The sequence below is a fragment of the Podarcis filfolensis genome (genome assembly GCF_964270895.1).
Source record: "Podarcis filfolensis genome assembly, chromosome: 18".
Classification (NCBI taxonomy): Eukaryota; Metazoa; Chordata; class Lepidosauria; order Squamata; family Lacertidae; genus Podarcis; species Podarcis filfolensis.
The window spans coordinates 5,643,690-5,663,784 of NC_139622.1; the positions used below are offsets into that span (position 1 = coordinate 5,643,690).

The following is a 20,095-nucleotide window of genomic DNA, read 5'->3' on the forward strand; positions in this document are numbered from 1 at the left end:
AGCAGGGGCTGGCGCATGAGCCTGAAGGGTCCTCGCTTGTGCTGGGTCCTCAGGTGCAGGCATCAGCTGAGTCTGCTCTGGCTCCTGAGGTGATGGAGGACCCATTGCCTGCAGGTGCTCCACTCTCAGCCCCGTCAGAGGAAGCTGAGGTTGCCTCTGGGTCTGGGAACCCTCCATCCTCTCCTGAGCTGCAGAGGCTCAGGGCAGAGAGGCGGAGGGAACTAAGTTCCCACAGAAGGAGTGCTCGCCTCCAGGCCAGGAGAGGCAAGTCACCAGAGGATCGGGGCCGCCCTATGCCTCGGGGCAGATAAAAGCCGGCCAGCCCCAGTCCCAAGTTACAGGAGCAACATTGTTGGTTGCTAGTTCCTGCCTGAACCATGTCCTGCTTTCCTGCCTGAGCTCCTGACCCGCCCTGGCTCCCTGCTTGCAAGCCTATTCCTGACTTCACCCGACTCCCTGCCTTGCACCCAGCTTCAGCTACCACAGACTGCCTCCATGTTGCACCTTTGACCACGGACCGCACTTGGACCTCTCCTCTCGGGTAACCCACGGGACCAGCACAATAGAGTTGGAAGGGATCCCTAAGGATCATGCAGCCCAACCCCCTTTCAACACGGGAGGGTGGTGATGGCAAAGACCCATGCCCAGACCCATAGCAAGGAGGAGGGCATATGAAAATCAGAGGCCCCTCCTGGATCAGTGATGGAGGGCATCCTTTAGTTTGCGGACTCAATCTATCTCCAGTTAGGTGTGAGGAACTCGCCTCTGACACCCCATTTAAGATTTTGGCCTTGGCTAGGAGAACACGACCGTCTGGATTTGGAAACCATGACCTACGGGCTTAGCAGTGGCTTCCCCTTCTCTCTCCGCAGACACGCTGGTGGGCCATCCTTCTGATGGTTTTGACTTTGGCCGCGATGATGGCAGCAACCATCTTCCTCTTTGGGAGGACGGTCGACACTGAAACAGGTACTTTGGGGGGGAAAGGTGCATTTCAGCCACTTTTTAATTCCCACCCCACCCTGTGGCCTGTCTTGCAGTGTCAGAACCCTTTTGAGATCTTTACCGACCGTGGGCAAGGTAAGGTGAAGCGAGCTGCAAAATTCAGAGACGTTTTCAAACAAAGGGTGTACAGTGGTGCCTCGCAAGATGAAATTAATTCGTTCCGCAAGTTTTTTCTTCTTGCGAGTTTTTCGTCTTGCGAAGCACGGTTTCCCATAGGAATGCATTGAAAATCAATTAATGCGTTCCTATGGAGACCGCTTGCCAGGCTGGCGGTGCGGAGAAGGGCTTTTCTCCCCACCGCAAGCCTTCAGGACAGGTACGGGAACAGAGGGGAAGGCGCGCAGCGCTTCTCCTCTGTTCCCGGGGCTTGCGGTGGGAGGAGGGTTTTTCCTCCCCACCGCCAACATTCAGAACAGCATTCTGAATGTTGGCGGTGGGAAGGAAAACCCTCCTCCCACCGCAAGTCTTCAGGACAGCCATCCGAAGGCTGCCGGCGGGAGGAGGTCTCTCCGCCCCACCGCCAGCCTTCGGAGGAGGTCCGAGGACAGTGGGGAAGACGCGCTGCGCTTCCCCGCTGTCCTGGAGATTTCCCTATGGGCTTTCGTCTTGCGAAGGAAGCCCATAGGGAAATTCGTTTTGCGAAGCGCCTCCAAAACGGAAAACCCTTTCGTCTAGCGGGTTTTTCGTCTTGCGAGGCGTTCGTCTTGCGGGGCACCACTGTATTTCAGTTTGGCTATTTCAAATGATAACTTTAATAATAATGATTAATAATAATAAAATTTTATTTATACCCCGCCCTTCCCGGTTCAGGAAACTGGGCTCAGGGCGGCTAACAACAAATTTAAAACACTTAATTGTAGAAGCAGCATAAAATACAGTATAAAAACATGAATAACAATAAAATTCAAAGTTCAGAAATCAATTTGGGGGAAATCCGTCTAATAAGCATTAGATAGTCACCAGGGCTAGCTGGCTGAATTGGTCCTACTTGGGCCAGCGAGGAGACCAGGGGAGAATTAGCTGTGGGGTCTCAGAGTGGGTAATCTTCATCATCATCATCATCATCATCATCCTCATCCTCATTATGCTGCTGCATCCAACTATGTTCTACTCAAAGTAGAACCCATTTAAATTAATAGACCTAAGCTAGTCATATCCATGTATTTCAGTGGGGCTACTCTACATAGCAAGAGGGACGCGGGTGGCGCTGTGGGTTAAACCACAGAGCCTACGACTTGCCAATCAGAAGGTCGGCGGTTCGAATCCCCGCGACGGGGTGAGCTCCCGTCGCTCGGTCCCTGCTCCTGCCAACCTAGCAGTTCGAAAGCACCTCAAAGTGCAAGTAGATAAATAGGTACCACTCCGGTGGGAAGGTAAACGGCATTTCCATGCGCTGCTCTGGTTTGCCAGAAGCGGCTTAGTTCTGCTGGCCACATGACCCGGAAGCTGTACGCCGGCTCCCTCGGCCAATAAAGCGAGATGAGCGCCGCAACCCCAGAGTCGTCCACGACTGGACCTAATGGTCAGGGGTCCCTTTACCTTTACCTTACTCTACATAGCACATGCAAAACATGGCTTGCTTTTGATGAGCACTTCTGAATTCCAAAAAATCCAGGCAGCGCGCACCTCTCTATCCTTCGCCTCTTATGAGAGAGAAGCTGAGTGATTTCCCCCTCATTTCCTGCAGATGAGAGAGCGACGAGGGCTTCCGATAAGAAGATTTCCCTCAACCAGCACCCAGAGAACCAGCACGCTTTCTTCTACTGGGAACACGAAGAGATCTATATCGAATCCCTGCGGCAGGAGTACGAAACCATTATATAGAGCCCCCCACTCCTATGTTTGAATCTCCTGAGCCTGCAGCTTCTCAAGGAATCCTAGAGTTGGAAGGGACACCGAGCGTCATCTAGTCCAACCCCGCCTGCAACGCAGAAATCTCAGCTAAAGCATCCATGACACATGGCCATCCAATCTCTGATTAAAAACCTCCAAGGAAGGAGAGTCCACCACCTCTCGTGGGGGTCCGTTCCATTGTTGGGACAGCTCATACTGTCAGTTTTTCCTGATGTTTAGTTGGAATCTCCTTTCTTGTAGCTTGAAGCCATGGGTTCGAGTCCTACCCGCCAGAGCAGGAGAAAACAAGCTTGCTCCATCTTCCATGGGGCAGCCCTTGAGATATTTGAAGATGGCTTTCATATCTCCTCTGAGTCTCCTATTCTCCAGGCTAAGCATGCCCAGATCCTTCAACCGTTTCTCATCAGGCTTGGTTTCCAAACCTTTAATCATTTTGGTTGCCCTCCTCTGCACACCTTCCAGCTTGACAACATCCTTCTTAAGTTGTGGTGCCCAGAATTGGACACAGGATTCCAGGTGTGGTCTAACCAAGGAAGAATAGAGTGGGACTATGACTTCCCTTGATCTGGACACTAGACTTCTGTTGATGCAGCCTAGAATAGCGTTAGCCTTTTTTGCTGCTGCATCACCCTGTAGGCTCATGTTAAGTCTGTGATCTACTAAAACCCCTAGATCCTTTTCACATGCACTGCTAGTATGCCAGGTGTCCCCCATCTTATATTTGCGCAGCAAGCTTAGATTTGTTCTCCCTTGTTAAGATTCCTGCTCCGTGATTGCAGTCATGAGATTGTTGTCTACCACACGATGGTGTATGTCTTCATTCCACAGAGTGGGAAGTGATGGAGACAGGATGTTTGTGTTACTGTGTTCCGTGAAGTGGGCCTATTGGCCTTTGTTCTTTTTCTCTTTGCTGTCTGATGCTACAGAGAGAGGGAGCCATGTTGCAGTGCTCCGTGTGTGTTTATATGTAAATAAAGTAGATTAGCCAAAATGCTGAGTTACTGAGTTCTGTTACGCAACTGCAAAATATTCTGCGGATCTGTAAGTGTGCTGATGTTTTTTGGCATCAGTTGCTGTGATGTTCGGGCAGAAGAAAGCTTTTGAAGCTCCCGATCGACCAGTTGGGCATGTGTCTCTGCCAGGGTCCTAATCAAGAGTTGGGGATCCTAACATTCCTTAGTGTAGAACATTACATTTATCCCCACTGAAATTCTTTTTGTTCATTGGGGTCCAGTTCTAATTGGGGTCCAGTTCTCTTATCGGTTAAGGTCACAATGAATCCAGATTCAATCTTCTCCATCCTTGTGGATAAGACTCCTGCAAAGAATTGCTACCAGCTACCAGGAAGCACGTCATCGTTCCGTCACACTCTTGTGTGACCAAGAAAACAGGCTGTGGGGGCGTGGCTATGCAAATCAAGGGGCAAAATGCCCCGGGGAGCAGCAGCCTTGATACTTAGTGCATGGGGGTTTTGTGGGGTCACCACCAAATCTGTGTAGACCAGGGGCGCCCAAACTTTTTTTCAAAGAGGGCCAGATTTGTTGAAGTGAACATGCATGAGGGCCAACCAAAGCTGATGATCTTTTGCTTACAGTTTCCCCCCAAAGTTGATGGGCTTTTTTTCGGATCCAAGTTGCTGAGCTTTTTTTAAAATTTAACCCCAAAATTGTTGAGTTTTCTTTAGGATTTGACCCAAAGTTGTTGAACTTTTTTTAAGATTGAAGTTGCTGAATTTTTCTTAGGATTTTAGCCCAGGACATATACTGCCACAGGGGCCTCATTAAATCAACCGGCAGGCCAGATTAGGCCCCAGAAGCAGACTTTGGCCATGCCTGGTGTAGACCCGTTCCCTTTTCCCCACACAGGCAAACAACAGCCCAGAACTACTTCCATTCTCCCCTGCTCTGTGGTGCGCATTGGGTGCCACCCACCCAACTGCTGTCCCATTGCCCTCACACTACTACAATTCCCAGAGTTCCCTGCAAAGAGTAAAAGCACTCTGCAAATTGTAGCTCTGTGAGGAACGGGGGTGTGTGTGTCTCCTAACGACTTTCAGCACCCTTATCAAACTACAATTCCCAAAATTCTTTGGGGGTTTAGTTTAGTTTCCCCACAGAAACGAAAGCTTAATTAACTGGGCGCTGAACACACAGCCCGGGTGCAGTGGACTACTGCAATGCGCTCTACGTGGGGCTACCTTTGAAGGTGACTTGGAAACTACAACTAATCCAGCTAGACTGGTGACTGGGAGCGGCCGCCGAGACCATGTAACACCAGTCCTGAAAGATCTTCATCGGCTCCCAGTACGTTTCTGAGCACAATTCAAAGCGTTGGTACTGACCTTGAAAGCCCTAAATGGCCTCAGCCCAGTAACTACGGTGGAGGATCCAAAAAATTCTCTTCCTAGAGTGATAGAAAAGATTCAAGAATTTGGGGAAGTTGCAGGATTAAAATTAAACAGAAACAAAACTAAGCTATTAGTAAAAAATTATATATTCTGGACAGTCTTTTCTATCCATGGTCAATGTTTGCCTCTTTATATTTAACATAAATGAAAATATTCAAAATCTAACAGGAATTGGGTTCATGTATCCATTTCCGAGCACAATTCAAAGTGTTGGTGCTGACCTTTAAAGCCCTAAACGGCCCAGTAACCCTGAAGGAGCGTCTCCACCCCCATCGTCTAGCCCAGACACTGAGGTCCAGCTCCAAGGGCCTTCTGGTGGTTCCCTCCCTGCGAGAAGTGAGATTACAGGGAACCAGGCAGAGGGCCTTCTCGGTGGTGGCACCCGCCCCAGCAGATGTCAAGGAAACAAACAACTATCTGACTTTTAGAAGACATCTGAAGGTAGCCCTATTTAGGGAAGTTTTAAATATTTGACGTTTTATTGTGTTTTTCATATTCTGTTGGGAGCCGCCCAGAGTGACTGGGGAAACCCAGCCAGATGGGCAGGGTATAAAAAATAAATCATTCTTATTCTTATTATAAAGTCTTTTATTGCAGCCCTTGAGAAACAGGGGCCAGACTCTGGTGCTGAACACCTGCCCATTAAAGGCGGCAAGAGGGGGGGGCCTTATTGGAGAGGCTTCATTTCATGAGGTCCTTCATGTACTTCCATCCATTCTGGGTATATTCACTGGCCCTGGTGGGGGCTACGGAGAGAGCGCCGATTGTCGTCCGAACCCCTGCAGAAAAACAACAACAAGAAGAGCAACAAGAAAATTAAAGCAAGAAACTGCAACGGAAACTTGCAGCATGGACTGATATCCCTGCTGAGAATTCCATTCCCCCCGCCGTCAGTCAAGTTGGCAATCTGCAGCCACTGAGCATGCTCAATCCCCATCAAACGGTCTGTGTATCTTTTCCCCTGTTTTTTTGCAGGGGGGGGCATGTTTCCATTTGTTTGTTTATTGCATTTATCCCACCTTTTTCCCCCTCCAAGGAGCTCGGAGGTGGCGTGTGTTAGAATTCCTGCTCCATGATTGCAGTCATGGGATTGTTGTCTATCTCATGACGGTGTATGTTTTCACTCCACAGAGTGGGAAGTGATGGAGACAGGATGTTTTGTGTTATTGTGTTCCGTTAAGCGGAACTATTGTCCTTTTGCTGTCTGATGCTAGAGAGAGAGGGAGCCATGTTGCAGTGCTCCGTGTGTGTTTATATGTAAATGAAGTAGATTAGCCAAAATGCTGAGTTGCTGAGGTCTGTCTCGCAAGTTGTGCAGACTCTGCAGATCCCTAAGTGTGCTGATGTTTTTTGGCATCAGTTGCTGTGATGTTTGGGCAGAAGAAAGCTTTTGAAGCTCCCGAACAAAAGACCAGGAGGGAGAGAACATGCCAGTCGGGCATGTGTCTCTGCCAGGGTCCTACTCGAGTGTAGGCTGAACTCTGGACAGCGTGGACACAGTTCTTCTCCCCATTTGATTTCCCCGCAAGCTAGGTTAGGCTGAGAGAGGCAGCGACTGGCCCAAGGTGGCCCAGTGAGCTTTGTGGATGAGCGGAGGATTTGAACCGCTCAAAATGACGTCACGCGCATGCGCAGAAGCGGCGAATTGCGACCCGCGCACATGCAGACGCGGGGTGCATTCTGCTCATGTTGCGAACGGGGCTCCGGGACGGATCCTGTTCGCAACCAGAGGTACCACTGTATCCTTAACCTCTATCAGGGATTTTAAGCACTGAGGTTCAGACCCACTTGGAATTTTCTGTATAACAGGGGTGATAAAGACCGAGCATACATCCTCATAAAAACGACATCGTAGCAAGACGTGAGAGACGGTTTCCACATTTATCAGGCCGCAGGGGCAGACTCGCTCTGCGTACGGTTTACCCACATATTTGCCCGGGGGGGGGGGGGGAGAAGATAATAGGAATTGGCATGCGTCAGGGGTTGAATGTATGGAATTGAGAGCTGGACCATAAAGAAGGCTGATCGCCAAAGAATTGATGCTTTTGAATTCTGGTGCTGGAGGAGACTCTTGAGAGTCCCATGGACTGCAAGAACATCAAACCTCTCCATTCTGAAGGAAATCAGCCCTGAGTGCTCACTGGAAGGACAGATCCTGAAGCTGAGGCTCCAAGACTTTGGCCACCTCGTGAGAAGAGAAGACTCCCTGGAAAAGACCCTGATGCTGGGAAAGATGGAGGGCACAAGGAGAAGGGGACGACAGAGGACGAGATGATGGGACAGTGTTCTCGAAGCTACCAGCATGAGTTTGACCAAACTGCGGGAGGCAGTGGAAGACAGGAGGGCCTGGAGTGCTCTGGTCCAGGGGGTCACGAAGAGTCGGACACGACTAAACGAATAAACAACAACAACGGGTTGAATTAAAAAGCCTTACCTGAGTTCCAGTAGCTGCAGAGAGAGAATTCAGTCTTTGGGACAGCGGGGAGCTGGAGGAATGAAGAACACAAGCAAGGCATATGAAAAAGGCTGGTGGCGCCTTCGAAAACAGCTTGCATTGCAAAAGGTTCTGGGTTCAAGACCTAGGAATCTCTGTTTAGAGCAGGTGTAGGGAACCTGTCAGCCATCAACGCCACTGAATTCCACCAGTCCCAAAGAGCATTCGTGCAATGGTCAGGGATGCAGAAAGCCACCTGGAGCTCTTCAGATGAAGGGCAATGTATAAATTTAATGAATAATAATAATAATAATAATTTATTATTTATACCCCGCCCATCTGGCTGGGTTTCCCCGGCCACTCTGGGCAGCTTCCAACAAAACACTAAAATACAATAACCTATTAAACATTAAAAGCTTCCCTAAACAGTAATAATAATTTATTATTTGAATAATACACACACACACACAATTTATATATGAATAAAATAAATACAATTTTATACCCAACTTCCTTCAGTAAGGTTTTCTTTTGAAATGTTTAAGATCTTTTTTTAAAAAAAAAAAATATTATCTTTGCTGGGTTAAATGCACATTCTGCAGTTGGCCTCCTCTGTCATGCTTCATTTTGAAATCTTTAGAGTATTTTAGTTTTCTGTTGATTTCTTTGAACAGCTTTCAGGTTGCTCGTTTCCTCCCCCACCGCTGCCGCCACCACCAGGTATGTGGTTTGGTGAACCAGCTTATACTCGAGTCAATATGTTTTCCAGTTTTTTTGTGCTAAAATTAGGTGCCTCCACTTATATTCGGATCGGCTTATACTCAAGTATATATGGTGTGTATACACACACACATATATATACACTCACACAAACAAGTTTGCCATCATTACATAGGTTTAGGTGCCAGGAAAAAACATTCCTTCTTTCATAAAACCTTTGGATTTCAATTATCTATGGGCTTACTGCATGGGTGGGGTGTTTCAATCTAGATTTATTTATTCTTTTAAGAGAACTGCCTTTTGGATTTATTTATTATTTAAAATGCTAGTTCTAAGGTGTGCATGCATTGGCTTTTTGCTTAAATTATCTGTAAGCCAGTTTGAGTTGCCGTGGCAAAAAAAACAGAGTGAGCAGATGCTAAAATTGAATAAATAATCATAATACTCAAGACGTCTAGAAAGCCATAGTGCAGCCAAATGCTCCCACGAGCTCTTACCTTCCAGCCAAAATATTTCGCCCATTCTTCCACAGCTGGGGGGAGCGCTTCTTGGGCTTTACGAAGGGCTTGGGCCCCCTCCTCGCCCCCGCTCAGCAAACCTTGGCTGTAAACCACGTAGATGGCTCCCCCTGCCAGGCCGCCTTTGACCAGGAACCTGAGCAGAAAAATCATAGGATCACAGAATTGTAGTACAGTGGTACCTTGGGTTACAGACGCTTCAGGTTACAGACTCCGCTAACCCAGAAATAGTACCTCGGGTTAAGAACTGTGCTTCGGGATGAGAACAGAATTCACGCAGCAGCGGGAGGCCCCATTAGCTAAAGTGGTACCTCGGGGTAAGAACAGTTTCAGGTTAAGAATGGACCTCCAGAACGAATTAAGTTCTTAACCCGAGGTACCACTGCAATAATAATAATAATAATAATAATAATAATAATAATAATATTTTTTATTTGTATCCCTGTTCCACAGGGCGGGCGCCACTACCAAGAAGGCCCTCTGCCTGGTTCCCTGTAGCTTTGCTTCTTGCAATGAGGGAAACACCAGAAGGCCCTCGGCGCTGGACCTCAGTGTCCAGGCTGAATGATGGGGGTGGAGATGCTCCTTCAGGTATATTGGACCGAGGCCATTTAGGCCTTTCAATGTCAGCACCAACACTTTGAATTGTGCTCGGAAACGTACTGGGAGCCAGTGTAGGTCTTTCAAGACCAGTGTTATATGGTCTTGGTGGCCACTCCCAGTCACCAGTCTAGCTGCCGCGTTCTGGATTAGTTGTAGTTTCCGGGTCACCTTCAAAGGTAGCCCCACGTAGAGCGCATTGCAGTAGTCCAAGCAGGAGATAACTAGAGCATGCACCACTCTGGCCAGACAGTCCGCGGGCAGGGAGGGTCTCATCCTGTGTACCAGATGGAGCTGGTAGACAGCTGCCCTGGACACAGAACTGACCTGCGCCTCCATGGACAGCTGTGAGTCCAGAATGACAGGCAGCTTTCTGCAAAGATCCCTGGGATCTGTCGTTTGTTAAGGATGCTGTGAGCTGTAGCTCTGCGAAGGGGAAACTACGGTTCCCATTATTCTTTGGGCGGAGGTCCTGTGCTTTAAATGTGGGCTGTGGATATGCCCCGTGGGGTTCTTCTTTAATTACAATTTTATAATAATATTATTTGTACCCCATTCATCTGACGGGGTTGCCCCAGTCCCTCTTGGGTGGCTTCCAACATTTACAAAAACAGAATAAAACATTAAATCAGGGGTCAGCAAACTTTTTCAGCAGGGGGCCGGTCCACTGTCCCTCAAACCTTGTGGGGGGCCGGACTATATTTTGAAGGGGGAGGGGGGAATGAAAAAATTCCTGTGCCCCACAACTAACCAAGAGATGCATTTTAAATAAAAGCACACATTCTATTCATGTAAAAACACGCTGATTCCCGGACCGGATTTAGAAGGCGATTGGGCCGGATCCGGCCCCCTGGCCTTAGTTTGCCTACCCATGCATTAAACATTTAAAGGTTTCTCTATACAGGGCTGCCTTCAGGTGTCTTCTAAAGGTTATATAGTTACTCATCTCCTTGACATCTGACGGGAGGGCATTCCCAGGGCGGGAGCCACTACCAAAAAGACCCTCTGCCTGGTTCTCTGTAACTTCAGGGGCGCAGTTACCCCCAGTGGCGTAGCGTGGGGGGTGCAGGGGGGCCCGGCCGCACCGGGCGCAAAATCTGGGGGTTAGGGTTAGGGGGCGCAAATCCACGGGTTAGGGGGTGCAAATCCACGGGTTAGGGGGCGCAAATCCACGGGTTAGGGGGCGCAAATTACTTGCCTTGCCCCGGGTGCTGACAACCCACGCTACGCCACTGGTTACCCCAGTTAGTATTTGCCAGTTTCAGTTAGTTTTTGCCAGTGAAATGGAAGGGACTGTTTGGATCCAACAGATTATGGTGGAAAGAGCTTGCAGAGATATATTTGCAAAATGTGATCCCTTTTGTTATCAGGGGGGGAGGTGATGAAATAAATATTATGACAGTGAGATCAGCACCAACATAAAAATCAGAATAATCTTTATTTGCATCAGCCCCTAGCCATAGCAACCAAAGAAGCTGTTTTCATATTGCTGGGCACCAGCATATCGAAATGCACAGGGAGGAGGTTTTTATTTCATTTTAAAATGCACATTTCAGCCCAGAACATGCCAAAATAAAATGGGGGTGGAGCAGAAGGGCTGTCCCTTTTCTCTTTTTTTGCTGCTGGGATTTGCAAAAAGCTCCAAAAGAACCAAGAGGCATTTCCCACCTGGTCGTCCTTGCTCCCTATTTAACGTAAGGAGAAAAAGGAATTAAAAGACAAAGAAATCCAAGGAGGCCCGCCCGCCCGACTCACTTGACAACGGGGAAGATGCCGGGAGCCATGACGGGGCGACGTCTCCGCGCGCGGCGCAAGGGCAGCTCGGCGCCCGCCCGCACCGTTTCCAGAAAACCCAGCCCGAGAGCGAGCGACGCCTCTCGCGGGAGTTTTCGGGAATTGTAGTCCACATGCCCTCCCACTGAAAGTCCGCTCTAGCCTTGCGACTCGTTGGTTGCACCTCCAACTCCAGGTTTTCTTCTTGGTTAAAGGGAAAGGCGCCTGGCAGCCTCTGTGTTTTGTGTTTTTTTTAAAAAAAACAGAACATTTATTCGGAAGCAAGTCCCAAACATAAGCATTTCCCCGTTTTTTATTTTGCAGATTTAGTCTGGGGGGGGGGGAGGTGTTGGGGGGGTGTGCGGATCATGCTGCAACATTTTGTTGCAGTTCCCGCTCATTGGAAAAAGTCCCCGCCAGAGAAGAATGGAAGATCAGTTTGATGGACTATGCCGAAATGGCCCAAAATGACCGGAAGAATCAGAAATCAGGAAGACCAAAATTTTAATAAGGAATGGGGAAAATTTATAACTTATCTTAAAGACCATTGCAAACAGTTAACAGGACTGGAATATCACTTGTACAGTGGTACCTCGGGTTACAGACACTTCAGGTTACATACGCTTCAGGTTACAGACTCCACTAACCTAGAAATAGTACCTCGGGTTTGCTTCAGGATGAGACATAGCTGTCAAGTGTCCCTTATTTGAAGGGACAGTCCCTTATTCCAGCGCCATGTCCCGCTGCTGTCCCTTATTGATGGATGTCCCTTAAATGATGTCCCTTAAATTTCAAAGGAAGCAGCTCCTCTCCCTCCCCTCCCTCCCTGCCGGCCAGGGAGGAGGGAGGCTCCAACTGTGTTGCTTGGCTGTGTTGCTCACCCAATAAGAAGTCTAAGAACGACTGGGGGGTGGAGCTTGCATGCCTTGTGTGTGGCTAGTTAATGCAAGCTGAGGGGGTTTTTGAATGCTGGACAGCATTTTGTTGCACGTGCTGCTGCAAACTTTGCAGTGCAAAGCCAGGCCGGGGAGCCATCTTAAGTTGAGGCTGCATAGGCCTTGTGGTGCATGTGATTCAGATTCTATTGAGTTGAACCTCTGGTTACAAAGTTGGTTGGACAGTGTTCTCGAAGCTACCAGCATGAGTTTGACCAGACTGCAGGAGGACAGGAAGACGGGAGTGCCTGGAACAGGTGAGGCTGCAGGTCCCTTATTTTGGCTGCTGGTCCCTTATTTTCAAGGCTGCTGGTCCCTTATTTTCAAATCTGTAAGTTGACAGCTATGGGATGAGAACAGAAATCGTGCTCCGGCGGCGTGGCGGCAGCGGGAGGCCCCATTAGCTAAAGTGGTGCTTCAGGTTAAGAACAGTTTCAGGTTAAGAACGGACCTCCGGAACGAATTAAGTACTTAACCCGAGGTACCACTGTAGTTTAATGGTGAATTTTAGACACGACAGAGAAGGGAGAAGATTTTGGATCATCATAAAAGATGAAGGAGAAAATGATTAATGATAAGACCTACAAAGGGGAAGAGGGAAGTCCAGGAGATTCTTCTTTTCATGTTGAATGTTCGATGTGCGGCTGTAAAATTTTAATTTGAAAAAATAAACAAATAAATTATATATAAGTGATGTGGGTGGCGCTGTGGTCTAAACCACTGAGCCTAGGGCTTGCTGATTGGAAGGTCAGCAGTTCGAATCCCCGCAATGACGGGGTGAGCTCCCGTTGCTCGGTCCCTGCTCCTGCCAACCTAGCAGTTCGAAAGCACACCAAAAAGTGCAAGTAGATAAATAGGTACCGCTCCGGCGGGAAGGTAAATGGCATTTCCATGGACTGCTCTGGTTCACCAGAAGCGGCTTAGTCCTGCTGGCCACATGACCCGAAAAAACTGTCTGCAGACAGACCCCTGCTCCCTTGGCCTGAAAGCAAGATGAGCTTGCAACCCCAGAGTTGTCCACGACTGGACCTTACGGTCAGGGGTACCGTTACCTTTACCTATATACTGTCGTACCTCGGGTTACAGACGCCTCAGGTTACATACGCTTCAGGTTACAGATTCCGCTAACCCAGAAATATTACCTCAGGTTAAGAACTTTGCTTCAGGATGAGAACAGAAATTGTGCTCCGGCGGTATGGCAGCAGAAGGAAGCCCCATTAGCTAAAGTGGTGCTTCAGGTTAAGAACAGTTTCAGGTTAAGAACGGACCTCCGGAACGAATTAAGTTCTTAACCCGAGGTACCACTGTATATAAAAGAAAAAGCCGGTTACAAAATAAGAATAATCTGAATGGGCCTCTGTTTCAGGGAAGGTCCAAGCAGGTATCACCAACCTTCAGCCCTCCAGATGTTTTGGACTACAATTCCCAGCATCCCTGACCACTGGTCCTGCTTGCTAGGGCTCATGGGAGTTGTAGGCCAAAACATCTGGAGGGCTGAAGGTTGGGGGTGCCTGGTCCAAGGTGACGTTGCATCAGTTTAACCCACCCCAAATGATCAGGTTGTTGGGTCTCTGGGGTGGTTTGTCCCAGGGGGCCAGAGAGGCAAGCAGGGGGCCGATTCAAAGGCTGCGCCTGAGAGATGGATGGAGAGGCCCCCATCCCACAATTTTAACAAGTTCCCCCCTCTTTTTTCCCCAAAAGCCACATAAGATCACTTCTGCCACCACCATCACGTGGTGCCAGAATCCATCCCGATTCACATGCAGCACAGCACAGAGACAAAAATCTCCGTGGAAGGAGCTCATCCAACGCTCTTCTAGAAGTTTCCACTGGGATAGCGCACGGCTGCCGCCACCTTGTGGCCGTCAGGAATAGCAGCTAGAGCAGTATCTTTAAAACTGGATTTTTTAAAAAAATACATTTCACACACCTGACATGCACATTCTTAACTCTTGGTTTGCAGCCCACAAGTTTATTATTATTTCAAATTAGCACATTTGAAAGGAAGAAAGGTTCCTTCTCATTCCTTTCCTCTGCACTTAAAAAGCCATTTTATAGGATCGGCTACGATTATTTTTAGATGCGGCCCTCGTTTTATTAGGGAACATAGCCGTTTCCTGGCATATTGGGAAGAACTGGAATGTTGGGATATGCAAATTGCAATTCATTGGCACCCACGGATCAAATTCCAACGGAGAGCGCAATCCCATTGGTTACAGTGGGTAAGCGTGCTCATCGTTTTAGTTGTCTTATAATAATTTTGCCCTGGTTTTCTAGCAAAACGGGGGGGGGGGGGACTCCCAGAGTAGCTTGCAAAGGTCAGTGGCAAGGCAGTCTAAAAGACTTGTGGTCTTTTTTCTTTATTTAAAGACACGACAGACAAGGAAAATGAGAGGAGGAGGGAGGAGGAAAATGCAAACACAAGGCACCAGTGCTTAAACTTTCCGGCAGGGATCAGCAAACTTTTTCAGCAGTCCCTCAGACCTTCTGGGGGGGCCGGACAATCCTGGGAACGGCTTTGACTGGCCGGCTAAACCAGGTGAGGGGAGCCAATGGGTCTAAAGCCCTCAGTGAGTTAGGGGCTGCCCCTGCATGTGGAGACAGGCCCTGGCGGACGGAATGGACGAGACCAAGAATGGATCCAACGGTCAAGAAGGCGGTTTCTGCCTGTGCTTCAGAGGGAAGCGATGGGCAGTTGGCGCTCGTCCACCTGGGATGGGAGCCCATCTAGAAGAAGGAAAACTCTGATCCCAAACCTCCACTGTCTTGCAGGATATTGTGATAGGAATTTTGAGGTCTTGGGTATATGTTAAATGTTCACAAGTGTACCAACCAAGCACGTACATAGATGAGCACAGGAAGACCAACCTGGAACCATTTTGATTCCTAAACTGAGCAAATGTTTTCTCTGCAAGGTCAAAGTGGGAAAACTCCCCATTGTCTTTTCTTTCACAAATCCTGTCTTAAGGGCATGTCTGTGTTTGAATAGGGTCAAAACAAAAAAAAAATTTTTTTCCTTCCAGTAGCACCTTAAAGACCAACTAAGTTAGTTCTTGGTATGAGCTTTCGTGTGCATGCACACGAAAGCTCATACCAAGAACTAACTTAGTTGGTCTTTAAGGTGCTACTGGAAGGAAAAAAATTTTTGTTTTGTTTTGACTATGGCAGACCAACATGGCTACCTATCTGTAATTTGAATAGGGTGTGAGCCTGTGACCTGGCCCAGGAACTAAGTATTTATCATTACAAAAGACTGGCCAGGCTCCCCAGGCAATCCAGTCAAGTAACCTGCCAGACAGGAGATAAATAAGGACAGGAGAAAAACAACATTCAAATTTCTGTTTAGACCGCCTTTTCTGTGATGTAGGTATGATGTTTCTGGGGTTGGTCTTGATCTACAGGGTGGCAATTTCAAAAGTCTTTATAAGGGCTTGCACACCACTTTCCTGGGTCCCTCCTCTCTCCTGCGTGTGAGGGGAGCACCCTGTTGCAACAGATCAATAAAGATCAAGCTTACTAGCTGCTTTGCTTCTCAATATTCTCTGGTTGGCCTCTGTTATTCTCTCCTACCAATAGGGAACCTACGTAAGGACTCTATATGGGCTCTTGGATACCCCATAAGGGAAAAGGGAAATTTTTGTTTACAACAATATCTCTGGGAGAAGAAAAGGCTCAGGAGTAAACCTTACACAAATCTACAGTGGAGTCCCTAAGGCGCTTTGCACTCCTCCTTCCAGCCAAGACCCAACGTCTTGTTCTGTTTTCCTTTGGACCACATCAGGAAAACCGAGAGGGGGGTCTTGTTGCCTGGGCAGCTCAGGACCTCCAGACACCTGGCCAAGGCCTGTGCCCCAGGGAGGTCACTACAGTCATAAGGTAAAGGTAAAGGGACCCCTGACCATTAGGTCCAGTCGTGGCCGACTCTGGGGTTGCGCCGCTCATCTTGCTTTACTGGCCAAGGGAGCCGGCGTACAGCTTCTGGGTCATGTGGCCAGCATGACTGAGCCGCTTCTGGCGAACCAGAGCAGTGCACGGAAACGCCGTTTGCCTTCCCGCCAGAGTGGTACCTATTTATCTACTTGCACTTTGATGTGCTTTTGAACTGCTAGGTTGGCAGGAGCAGGGACCGAGCAATGGGAGCTCACTCCGTCGCGGGGATCTGAACCGCCGACCTTCTGATCGGCAAGTCCTAGGCTCTGTGGTTTAACCCACAGCGCCACCCGTGTCCCTCACTACAGTCATACCTTGGGTTAAATATACTTTGAGTTGAGCGCATTCGAGTTGCGCTCCTCGGCAAAGGACGGTCGGCAACGACGGAGGCCTCTCGTGCCCTGTTTGTGGCCTTCCTGGAGGTACCCGGTCACTGTCGAAAATGCGGTGCTGGGTTAAATGGAACAGATCCATCTATTGTGGTTCTCAGTTTCCATAACATCCTTTTGGTATGCCGTCTTCACTGAAATTTGCATTTTAACGCACACTTTCTCCTCTACTTTGTGCAATTTTGCACACATTATTTGGCTGGAAAATTTAGCATTGAATTACTCGGATAACGTGCGGATTTTCAAAGGATGGCTGAATTTTGGTTCTTGCAGGGTTTCCGAAACTGCAAACTGAATTTAATCCCCCTCTCCACCACCTTTACTTTGAACTCTTCTAAGGGGAAATCAAGAAGATCAAACCTATCCATTCTGAAGGAAATCAGCCCTGAGTGCTCACTGGGAGGACAGATCCTGAAGCTGAGGCTCCAATCCTTTGGCCACCTCATGAGCAGAGAAGACTCCATGGAAAAGACCCTGATGTTGGGAAAGATGGAGGGCACAAGGAGAAGGGGACGACGGAGGACGAGATGGTGGGACAGTGTTCTCGAAGCTACCAGCATGAGTTTGACCAAACTGCGGGAGGCAGTGGAAGACAGGAGTGCCTGGCGTGCTCTGGTCCATGGGGTCACGAAGAGTCGGACACGACTAAACGACTAAACAACAACAACAAGGGGAAATCAAAACACAGCAACACTCTCTCAAGAGAAAAATATAAGTCTTTCACCTGAAGCAATTGAGACTCCAGCCCGGTCCCTATTTATTCAAATAAATTCCATTTGCTTGGGTTTTGTTTTTGGGTTTTTTTATTATTCAATAAAAGTCATAAGATTCTTAAGACCACAGCAAGTTGCTGGACACTCAAGTCTATTGGTATGATTTCACCTGCAAACATCGGAAATTCTTGCAGCAGTAATTGTCAATGGAAAAGTTGGTGGGTGGGGGGTGAACGGGGAGGACTAGAATACTCCCCCCTCCCCTCTTATTTTCACACAGTACTTCAAAATGTCCTTTTAAGGTGGAGAGAAGGAATGTGGTTGGCAGGTGGGGGTTATAGGTATATATTTATATTTATATATATATATATTTAAATATATATATATTTCTTTTTCAAGTTCAAAATTAAGGTTCAGCCATCATGAAACCACTCCATAGCAGAAATAGAACGACATTGTACAAATCACATACGGAATTGATGGTTTTTAAGTATTAAAAAAACCTGTATTTACAGCTGTAAACGTGGACTTTAGAAAAACAACAACTCACAAATCGTTCACGCTGTTGCAAGCACCCTCCGTACACTCCCTCTGTTCCGAGAGGTGCCACACACACACACACACACACACACACCTCCCAAAGCTCTGGAAAAGCGGTAGGCAATTCTGATGGAGCCCACGGCAGAACTTGGAAATTCCTCCTCGATGAGATATAGCCACTTGAGATGTCAACCCTGCCTGGAATTTACTTGGCTTTGTTGAAGTGGGTCTGGGCAAACCCAGTGTTTGTCCTGCAAACGGGCTCTTTGGCGGCTGACTTGGAAAACGGCGTTGGCTTTTCAATAACGCAGAGAATTTCATTTCGGTGTTCTGTGTTGTTGGTTTTGCATCCGAAGCTCCTTGTGGGCGTTATTTCACCCTTAACAACAACCTTTTAAAGCGGGCCAGTATTAATTCTCTCTCTGCGCGTTGCCCATTGCAGATATCGGAGGGCGAAGAGAATACTGGTTCACCAAGGCGAGATTGAGGTCCATAAATGACAGCGCAACCTTAGGCATCTCTCTACTCGGAAGTAAGTGCTACTGAGGTCACGGCAGTCCTCAAGAGGGACCCTCTGCCTGCCCTCCTCAGAAGCAACACCCCACTGTGCTGCAATGGGGCTTACCTCTGAGTAGACCTGCAAAAGGTTGCATCGAAAGCCTCCAGACCTGATGCACTTCCTGGGGCGAAGGAGGCAGAGCTTTGTACTTAGAGAGGACAGTTCTCTGTTAGAGGAATGTGTCTGGCCAAAGTTTAGTTTGAAGATGAAGAATCATAAAAAGGGACAAAAGGAAAATTGGCCCATCAACTGGTAGCAGCACCTGGTCTGCATCTGCTACACACCTGGGACTCAGCTACACTTGACAATTACCGCATTTTTCGCTCTATAAGACGCACCAGGCCAAAAGGCGCACCTAGTTTTTGGAGGAGGAAAACAAGAAAAATAATAATCTGAATCTCAGAAGCCAGAACAGCAAGAGGGATCGCTGCGCAGTGAAAGCAGCAATCCCTCTTGCTGTTCTGGCTTCTGGGATAGCAGCGCAGCCTGCATTCACTCCATAAGACGCACACACATTTCCCCCTTACTTTTTAGGAGGGAAAAAGTGAGTCTTATAGAGCAAAAAGTACGGTATATTTTGTAAACATGTCACACTAGATGCCGCTGCAGAGCACCAAAATCTGTCACCAAAGGGATTTTGCATCAAGAGCTTTTATTTTTCTATAGCGGTTTGTTGTGTTTTTTTAAATCAGTGTAGATCCAGCCCTGGAATGAGATGCATTTCTGTTCGAACTAGAGCCATTACTTCTTGATTTGCATTCGGCTATATGTGCAAATTTGTGGGCAGTGGTGAAAATCCTAGGCAACGCCTAGCAGGGCAGACCTCCCCGGGAGTAAGTTCCATTGAATCCAGTGAGTCGAGTGTGAGGATTGCAGCTTTTGTCTCCCTCGGGTGCTCTGCTGTACCAGATACTAAACCGGCGACTAGCTTTGGGTGCATGCCTGACAGGACCCTGTAATTTAGTGGCCAAACACCTGGTTTGCATGCAGGAGGTTCCGAGTTCAAGTCCTGACATCTGCACTGGGAGAGACCCCTTCCTAAAACCCTAGAGGAGTGCTGCAGGCCAGTGTAAACAATACCGATGTCCTGACTCGGTTTAAGGCAGTGTCCTATTTAAGTTGGCTTCAGAACGATGAGGACAAGAGTCGTACTTTTATTTCTATGGGAAGGTTGGTAGCAGCTGCTCTCCAGGTAAGTGAAACCCTGGGGATCCACGGGACGGAACAGAGATCTGATTGGGTGCAAGGCTGCTTCCTGTTCTCCTCCGCCCAAAAAGGGGGCAGAGACCAGTTCCTTTGGAATGGGCATTTCCTGAAAAGCTAAAGAGGGCAGTTTGGTTCCTTGGCAGAGAGAGGCAATTCCACTGGCAAAGCCTCTTGCCCCAGGAGTATATTATCCCAATTTTGCAGATGGAAAAACTGAGGCTGGGAGAGCAGAGGTCTTGTCCACTGAGCAATGGGACTTCACAGTTCCTCAGGCTCCTGACTGCTGTGCTATGCCAGCCCTGAAAAATCAACGAGGCCGGGGGGTTAAGGTGCCCTAAACTGCTTTTGCAATTTTGACCCCATGAGAAGCTGGGTTCTGTTTGGGGGCGGGTGCAGAGACTTCGCAAGCTGCCTGAGGCTTCGCCCCTCCCCTCCCTTAGTTGTTGCTGTTTGCATAGGTAATTTTTGCAATGTTTAAAGCTGGTTTGCATATTTTACTCTGAGGGGCGAGG

At 48.2% G+C, this 20,095-nt stretch overlaps 2 protein-coding genes and 1 long non-coding RNA gene across 3 annotated transcripts in view; 1 reads left to right on the forward strand and 2 right to left on the reverse strand.

Moving 5' to 3' along the window:
• LOC310753334 (disintegrin and metalloproteinase domain-containing protein 10-like) overlaps positions 1 to 3,850 on the forward strand; it is a 32,604-nt gene extending 28,754 nt beyond the window's left edge. The window contains exons 15-16 of the mRNA XM_083594509.1: positions 873 to 969; positions 2,693 to 3,850. Of these exons, the coding sequence (XP_083450635.1) occupies positions 873 to 969; positions 2,693 to 2,829 (234 nt within the window). The 3' untranslated portion in view covers positions 2,830 to 3,850. The remainder of the gene's footprint in view (positions 1 to 872; positions 970 to 2,692) is intronic.
• The window catches only part of LOC310753644, a 62,114-nt gene that overhangs the window by 39,386 nt on the left and 2,633 nt on the right, over positions 1 to 20,095 (reverse strand). The gene's annotated exons all lie outside the window — the stretch shown is intronic.
• Positions 5,717 to 11,417, reverse strand: MICOS13 (mitochondrial contact site and cristae organizing system subunit 13). The gene is made up of 4 exons (XM_083594998.1): positions 11,294 to 11,417; positions 8,918 to 9,074; positions 7,701 to 7,752; positions 5,717 to 6,045 (listed from the first exon to the last, which is right to left on the reverse strand). Exons 1-4 carry the CDS (start codon positions 11,320 to 11,322, stop codon positions 5,948 to 5,950), a joined length of 336 nt encoding a protein of 111 aa, XP_083451124.1. The 5' UTR covers positions 11,323 to 11,417; the 3' UTR covers positions 5,717 to 5,947.

Excerpts from the sequence above, each read along its gene's own strand:
- MICOS13 (XM_083594998.1), bottom strand. The coding sequence starts at position 11,322 with ATGGCTCCCGGCATCTTCCCCGTTGTCAA. Across the intron at positions 7,753-8,917 it reads CGAAATATTTTGGCTGGAAG|CTCCCCGCTGTCCCAAAGAC; the intron begins GTAAGAGCTCGT and ends TCATTCCTCCAG. Across the intron at positions 6,046-7,700 it reads CTGCAGCTACTGGAACTCAG|GGGTTCGGACGACAATCGGC; the intron begins GTAAGGCTTTTT and ends GTTTTTCTGCAG.